An 8,199-nucleotide genomic window follows, 5' to 3' on the forward strand; every position below is an offset into this window, starting at 1 on the left:
GGTCCAGCGGCCAGAGGCACTGAGTGTGAGGGCTTCAGACTCTGGAGAGGTAAGTGCTCCCTCTGCTGCCCAGGGAGGACGGGCCCAGGGCTGGGAGGATGCCACAGCCTATAGAGAAAACACCTAGGAAGCTTGTCCTTAGGACCCGAATGGTCACTGCCCTTCCCCTTCTTCCCCTGTGTCAGTGAAACTGGCCTTGATGGTGCGCAGCCCTGTTTCCGCAGGGGCAACTGCTCTGCGGCCATCTTTCCTGCGAGCAGTGATGGAGCTCTCAGGAAAAAGGGACTTCAGTTCTTGAGCTGATAACCCGCCTGGTCTGTTCACTGGGGGAGAAGGAAGCGCTCCAGCTTGCCCTTTAACCAACCTGTTAAGCAAAAAGTGCCTCTCTGCCGTGTGCCAGGGGCTGTGCAAACACACAGGACATCGCCAAGGAGGGCAGGTGAAGCTGTCTTCCCTGTCCCAAGACTCTGTGGATATGAAAGGCCTCCTGCTCCTGCCCCTTCTGCTGCTGGGGACAGTTTCGGCTCTTTATCTGGGTAAGTCCTTCCCTCCCTTTCTCATCCATCTTCCTCGTTTCTCTTCTCTCCCCCTGCGACTTCTTTTGCTCTTGGGGCCAGGGCCACAGCCTCCCCTCTTCAGGTGACCCAGCCCGTCTCTAGTGAGATTTCTCCTGGACCCCCAGAAGTGTGACCTGAGCTTTCCTTCGGGGCTCCTTTGCGAGGGGAAATGCCCATGTGTGAAGAGGAAGGACTTCCCACAGGCGCTTCCTCCCCCTCCCCCACCGCAAATACACACACACACACACACAGGTGGTGTCAGGCAGCATCAGCTTCGCACGCATGCAGCTGTCCATGTACTGCAAGAGTTCTGGTGTCTCCCAAGGCCAGGGCGATTCCTCCAGGCTTGGTTCTAGATGGCATTCTAGGAAGGCTGAGTGGGGCCACTGGAGCTGTCCGTGGTCCTGGAAGAAGGGGGACCCGGGCCTGAGGGCAGCTTACCTCTTCTTCCCAGAGAATGATGCTCCCCATCAGGGCAGAGGAGAGACTCAAGCAGACCTGAGGCAGGATCTGGAAGGCTCAGGAGAACAGGAGCGAGAGCTGGCCCTGAATGATGAAGTGCCTGAGTCAGAGGGAGAGGCCAGGGCTCCCAGCTCTCAAGATGCCTTTGTGGATGAGGAGGCCATGGAGTCAGACCAAGCTGCCCTAGATGAGAATGTGGAGTGTCCCAGGGAAGAGGACAGTTCAAATGCAGGCGAGCACTGGGGGCCTGACCCATCTACTGTTGGTGGGAGCCCAAGGACATTTAAGCAAGCTCAGGTAAGTGGCATGGAGGCTACTATGTGGGGGCAGAGGGAGAAGAGAGTGGATCATCCTTCTGTTCCCTATCCTTTAGACCAAGGACATTTGGGAAAGCTCAGGTGAGTGGCAGGGGAGCCAGGGGGAGGAGAAGAGAGTGGATTCAACCTTCAGTTCTCTATCTATATAGAGCAGTGGTTCTCCAAGCCTAGAATGTATGCATCAGCCTCTCCTAGAAGTCTTATTCAAACACAGGTCTCTGGGGAGTTCCTTGGTAGCCTAGAAGTTAGGGATTTGCCTTGTTACTCATATGGCTCAGGTTACTGCTGTGGCTCAGGCTTGATCCTTGGCCAAAAACTTCCACATGCCACAGGTATGGCCAATGCCCCAACCCCCAAAAAGCCCTTCACAGATTCCTGGCCTGTGAACTCTCAGTTTCTGGTTGAGTAAGTCCAAGGCTTAAGAAGTTGCATTTTTACCCAATTCCCAGGTATTGATAATTCCGGCCTGGCAACTGCACTTTGAGAAGCACTGGTTTAGTTTGATAAAGGGTTTTGGTGTAAGATATACTTGTACCAAGTCCTGGCTCCACCTGCCATTGGCTATTTTACCTGGGCAGGTCACTTCGCCCCTCAGGGCTGTTGTGTTTTCATGTCAATGGAAATGTGTGGTACCACCTCTTAGAGATGTGGTGAGGATTAAATGATACTTGGCATGTATTGTTGAGGAAAAAAAAGTAATTCTACATCCCTTCTGCACTCTCTGTAGGCAGTTTGCAGCACCTGCTACCGAGGGAACCTGATCTCCATCCACAATTACAAGAAACTCTTTCATCCAGAATGCGACCATTTGCGCAACCAAGCACGTCTGGATTGGAGGCTTCCTAGGGCCCTGGTAAGTGAGGGGCTGACTCCCAGGTACAGGGTAGTCTTTCTGACTGCCCCCAATGGAACACTGGCTGGCATCAGGCCTCATTCTGGCGCCTGAAGTGGCCTTCGAGTGGCGCACAGTGCCGTGCTCTAGCTGGCTAGCCCTGGCTTAGGCGAACTGACAACTGAGGGCTTCTCTTCCCAACTCCATGTTCAGGGATGACATGCTTGTAGCCTGAAATTGGCCCCGCTGGATGTACTTGCACAAAGGAATGGGCAGTTGTTACAAATCAGGTTTCTTCCCTCCCGGTGCCTCTCTCCCTCCCCCGGGGCTGGTTGTTAAATGATTACCAGCACATCCCTGGAGTGAGGAGATAAATCCCATCTCCGCTCGTGTCTCTTACTAGCCGAAGGACTTCCTCCAAGTTTCCGTTTCCTCATCTCTCAAGTGGGGTCCTTCTCTCGGAGTGGCCCTGGGACTGTGGATGAGTAAGTGCCGTCATATTTGCCACTCAAGTGTGTTGCCTGGGCCAGCATATGGACATCCGCCTGGGAGCTTCTTGGAAATGCACAATGCTGGGTCCTTGGAATCAGAATCTGCACTGAACGAAGATCCCTAGGAGAATCTGTTTTGTGCAGTTAACCTGTGGGAAGGCTGCAAGTGATGCTTTGTCTGCCATTGTCATTGCCTACAGCCCTCAGGGGTGCATCTCTAAGGTACCTGGCCCCTAGCCAGGTGGGCAGTGAGAGGAGATTACAGTGCCAGAAAGGGAAACTGCGTGTGCTTTCCCTGGAGCCCCAGAATCTGCCTGTCTTCCCCACACACCACCCATCTGACCCAGCCTATCTCTTCTTCAGACCCGGTACAGGAGATTTCAGTGGAGTTGATGGGAGTCACTGAATTTTCAATTCTGGGCCCCAGGGCAGCCTAGGAATGGGAGTGGTCACTGCGTGTCCATGACTGCCAGAGGTGAGTGGGTCTGGGCAGCAGTCCAGGGGAAGGGGGTGGCAAGGTGGACTCCCACACATATGAGCCTTTGAGCTGCCTGAACACACCTCCACAAACCCATGCCCTTCTTTCACCTGGAGAAACAACGTCCTGTTTGTGAGAAGGGCTGAGATGTCAGGATGCCTCAGAGCAAAATCAGGTGATGGGGTGCCCTGGCAGGGGCTAGTTGGGGCACAGAGCTAGGCCTGGGGCCTGGGCACTCCTTTCCCCTCTTGGAGATGATGGTGACAAAGGAGTGAGTCTGGGAGAGATGGGCGAAACAGATGTGAGTGTAAGGTAGGGCTGAGGGAGGAGGAACAGTTGTGGGAATTAGGGATGGCGGACAGATGACTGGACAGCACGGCTGGCCAGTTGTAAGGGAGCGGACTTGGTACAGTGGCTAAGACCATATGGTGCTGGGAGTCAGAATGCGGCCATTGACGTCCCGGCTCTGCCACTTGCCGGCTGAGATACAGGCAAGGTATCACACCCACCAAGCCTCAGCTTCCTCATCTGTGAAATGGGAGTGATGAGAGCACCGACCTCTGGGAGGCATGGGAGGATGAAGCCATCCTCCATGGAAAGCTCTTAGTGCGTTGCTCTGCCAGGGAAGAGATGGACAGACGTTGGCTGAGGGGTGTGGGAGTCAGGCTTGTCAGATCCGGAGGACCACAGGCAGAGCCGACTTAGGAGGTGCCTGTGGAGGAAGGAGGGGCACAGGCCACTCCCAAGTAGCTGACATCCCTGACAGCACTGTGCTCTCCACCGCTAGGAGGTCGCTGGCGACTAATTTCATGCCTAAAGAGTCTGCCCTTCGTCTGCTCTATCTAAGCCATAGGCAAGGAGCCCCTGCCTTGGAGCCGCTCGCTCCCTCGACGCCCTCCTGGATGCCCCCACCCACTCCTGTGCCCCAGCCAAGCCGATTAATAAAGCCGAGACTTCCCACAGCATTTCCCCGACCCTTGTTTCTTCTTCGTGCGCTTTGGCAGGACTCCTCTGGGTTGGAAAACCCTCGAAGCACGCCCTCCTGCTTCGTGGGGGGGTGGGGGGTGGGGGGTGGGCTCTGAGGAAAGTAAAAGACCTCTGAGGCCAGCGCCAGGCGGGATTGAGGGGGACGGGGTGGCGCGTTGGGATGGTTTCCTGCAGCGCCACCCCGGGGCGGAGCGGTGGACTAGGCGGGCGGTCTCCCTGCGGAAGGCCCTCCCTCATGCCTCCAGGGGAGCAGCGCCTTTGGTGAGGGCATGGGCACTGGCCCTCCAGTTTCGCTGGGTCTCAGGAAGGGATGCTGGGTTGGGTGGGAGGTGGGGGCGGTTTTACCAAAAGGCGGCGATATTGCTGATTCAAGAGTTGGGTGGCGCAGGGAGGTCCCCCCTGCGGTAATGGCTGGGAGGGAGGAGAAAGGAGCCTCCAGGGGCAGCTGGCTTCTCTGGCCCTGGGTCTTCCTCCCCTCTGATGGTGGCCCCTAGTTCCCATTCTCCTCCCAGCCACCTGTGGGTGAGTGGAAAGGCCCCAACGTCCTCTGAGCTGGGCTCCCTAGTCCATTCCCAGGAGGGTGGCTGCCCCAGCCCCAGCCCCAGCCCCAGCCCAACCCCCCGCCTCCCTCCCTAGAGGGACCACATTCTCAGGAGGGAGCTGCCCCCCCCCCCGCCCCCTTCCGCCCCCCCCGCCCCCTTCCGCCCCCCCTCTTCCCCCCCCCCCCTCCCCGCGCTCCCTGTCCCTCACCCCTGTACCTTGAGGCCAAATCCAGGGCCTCTGGTAGCCATGGGGCTGCAGTCCTGGTGCTACAGCCCCAGGCTTCTCCACCTTCTCCGACCCCAGGGACGTGGAGAGAGAGCTGTTGCTGCTCTTGACTTTTGTCCCAGCCTGGGCTCTATCTGGTCAGGGTCTGAGCTGGATGACGTGGGAGGCTCAGACTTGAACTGGGTATTCAGCGGGCAGAGAGGCCTGGGTGACTTCTTGGGAATGGGACCTGTATTTCTGGGTGGACGTGTATCTTGGTGTGTACCTGAGTCCGTCTTTGTAAGCCTGTGCATACCGCATGCAGGTGAGTCTGTATTTGTACAAATGCATACATCTGTGTGTGAGTCAGCATGTATTTGCATTGTTCGTGTGAACACTTTTTTTTTTTTTTGTCTTTTTGCTATTTCCTGGGCCGCTCCCCGCGGCATATGGAGGTTCCCAGGCTAGGGGGTCGAATCGGGAGCTGCAGCCACCGGCCTACGCCAGAGCCACAGCAACCGCGGGATCGAGCCGCGTCTGCAACCTACACCACAGCTCAGGGCAACGCCGGATCGTTAACCACTGAGCAAGGGCAGGGACCGAACCCGCCACCTCATGGTTCCTAGTCAGATTGGTTAACCACTGCGCCACGACGGGAAACTCCCACTTTTTGTTTTAATAGCAGTATTCTGTGGCATATGGAAGTTCCCAGGCCAGAGTCTAACAGGAGTTGCAGCTACCAGCCTGCACCACAGCCACAGCCATGTCAGCTCTGAGCCAAGTCTGCAACCTACACTGCAGCTCAAGGCAACACTACATCCTCTAACCCGCTGAGCAAGGCCAGGGATGGAACCTGCATCCTGGTGGATACTAGTTGGGTTTTTATCTGTGGAATGTAACATAATGTCTTTTCCATCAAAGGAAATCTTATTTACTTCATTTTGTTCTGGTTTAGGCTGAAACGCCTTCCTGGGATGCGCCCCCCCCCCCCCAGTAGCAATTTGTTTCAAATTAGCCAACCGAGAAAAATGTGCCTCCTGACCTGACCAATGGGAAGGGGCAGGTACATCAACTGTGTTATGGATAATAGGGAGGGGCCTTTTCTCCTTGTCCTTGCTTTTTGGGTACTTGGGCCCTTCTGCAGAAGTAAAGAGCCTTGCTGAGATCTCCCTGTGTTCACGTGTCTCGTTTTCCAACATTGACGATCCAAGCCATCTCCCCAACAGAACCCACCGAGACACAATGGGAACGCCATAGATTTTTTTTTTCTTTTCCTGTTCCTGTTCCGGCCACACCGTGGCATAAGGAGTTTAGGCCAGGTTTCAGATCTGCGCTGCAGTTATGACCTAAGCTGCAGGTGTAGCAACACTGGATCCTTAACCCACTGTGCCATGTTGGGGATTAAACCTGTGTTCAAGCACTCCCAAGGCTCCATCGATCCTATTGTGCCACAGTGGGAACTCCAAATCTTTTTTTTGTTTGTTTTGTTTTGTTCTTTTCAGGGCCACACCTGCGGTATGTGGAGGTTCCCAGGCTAGGGTCAAGTCTGAGCTGAAGCTGCTGGCATAGACCACAGCCAGCTGCGTCTGTGACCAACACCACAGCTCATGCAATGCTGGATCCTTAACCCAGTATGCCAGGCTGGGGATCAAACCTGGGTCCTCATAGATACAAGTCAGATTCCTTTCCACTGATCCACGATGAGAGCTCATTTTTTTTTTTTTTGGTCTTTTTATGGTCACACATGTGACATAAGGAAGTTCCCAGGTGGGGTTGAATAGGAGCTGTGCTGAGGCTTACTCCACAGTCACAGCAATGCCAGGTCTGAGCCACATCCAGGACCCATGCTGCAGCTTGCAGCAACACCAGATCCTTAACCCACTGAGAGAGGCCAGGGATGGAGCCTGCATCCTCGTGGATACTACTTGGGTTCTTAACCTGCTGAGCCACAACAGGAAGTTGTACATTTTCTCCATCTCTGCGCATGGATGTGCCTGTATGTGTGTCCATTTTGAGGGTGTGTATCTGGGTAGCTTTGTTCCTGATACACCCGAATCTGTGTCCACATGCATATGTGCATGCCTCTGTGTCTTTGGCCAGTGTGTTCGGGAGTGTGAACGCATGTCAGTGTGTGTCTGAGCACACGCGTGTGCAGGTCTTCGTTTGCGTGTGTACATGGCTGTGTATCCGAACAGCCACGTGATAAGAGGTGGAGATTCAAGCTTTGCCAGATGCGCTTTGTTGCTAAAGGTGCTGGAATTGCTGGAACAGGAGAGGTTTGGAGAAGCCCAGGGGAAATGGCTGGTGATGAAGCAGGAGGGATGAACACGAGCGGGCCTCTGGCAACGAGAGCATGGGCCTTGGCACGGCCCTGAACCTCACCAGCGCTGGGCCCCAGGGCCTGCCTCTAGGTGAAGAGGCTTGTCCTCAGTAGAGGGGTCTGTGCCTCTGCCTTGGATGGAGACTGGTCCAGAAAGCTCCCGATCACTGCCTGTCAGTCTCCCAAGGGCATGGAAGGGGTGCTGGTTGGGGTCAGGGCTCCCCCCAGGTCCCTGCATCCTGTACTGCATCAGGCTAATTCTTGATGCTGTATTTCTTTCTTTCTTTTTTTTTTGGTCTTTTTAGGGCCACACTAGTGGCACATGGAGGTTCCCAGTCTAGAGGTTGAATCAGAGCTATAGCTGCCGGACTATGCCACAGCCACAGCAATGTGGGATCCAAGCCGGGTCTACCAGCTACACCACAGCTCCCATCAATGCCGGATCCTTAACGACTGAGCAAGGCCAGGGAATTGAACCAGTGTCCTCATGGATACTAGTAGGTTTCGTTAACCACTGAGCTACGATGGGAACACCAGCAGGCTAAGTTTTTTTTGCTTGTTTTTTTTTTTGCTTTTTTTTTTGTCTTTTCAGGGCCACACCTGTGGCATATGGATGTTCCCAGGCTAGGGGTCTAATCAGAGCTGTAGCCACTGGCCTACACCACAAGCTCACGGCAACGCCAGATCCTTAACCCACTGAGAGAGGCCAGGGATCCAACCCACAAACTTATGGTTCCTAGTCGGATTAGTTTCTGCTTTACCATGGCAGGAACTCCTTGACACTGTAATTCTTAAAGCATCAGGAGCAGTGGGAGTGGGGGTAGGGAGGATGCGCTCCGCATAGGTGGCTCTGAGACTGGTACTTTGAATGGCAAGCTTCCTCTTATCAGCCTCTACTTATCTCCTTCCTGGGGAGTGGGCTCTAGCCATTGCCAGTATTCCAGTATACTGCCAGCCAAGGCCAGAGGTAGAAGGAGGGAGGAGAGTGGTGGGTGGGGAGGGTGCCTA

At 55.0% G+C, this 8,199-nt stretch overlaps 1 protein-coding gene across 1 annotated transcript; it reads left to right on the forward strand.

Annotated features, from left to right (window-relative positions):
- Nucleotides 1–4,389, forward strand: LOC125124434 (proteoglycan 3-like). The gene is made up of 5 exons (XM_047774543.1): nt 1–49; nt 401–536; nt 1,012–1,316; nt 3,059–3,134; nt 4,370–4,389. Exons 2-5 carry the CDS (start codon nt 476–478, stop codon nt 4,387–4,389), a joined length of 462 nt encoding a protein of 153 aa, XP_047630499.1. The 5' UTR covers nt 1–49; nt 401–475.
- Nucleotides 4,390–8,199: the final 3,810 nt, after the last annotated feature.

The sequence above is a fragment of the Phacochoerus africanus genome, chromosome 4 (assembly GCF_016906955.1).
Source record: "Phacochoerus africanus isolate WHEZ1 chromosome 4, ROS_Pafr_v1, whole genome shotgun sequence".
NCBI classification, from domain to species: Eukaryota; Metazoa; Chordata; class Mammalia; order Artiodactyla; family Suidae; genus Phacochoerus; species Phacochoerus africanus.

Coding starts and splice junctions, on each gene's coding strand:
- LOC125124434 (XM_047774543.1), top strand. CDS start 476: ATGAAAGGCCTCCTGCTCCTGCCCCTTCTGCTGCTGGGGACAGTTTCG. Junction 537..1,011: donor AGTTTCGGCTCTTTATCTGG/GTAAGTCCTTCC, acceptor TCTTCTTCCCAG/AGAATGATGCTCCCCATCAG. Junction 3,135..4,369: donor CGTGTCCATGACTGCCAGAG/GTGAGTGGGTCT, acceptor TCATGCCTCCAG/GGGAGCAGCGCCTTTGGTGA.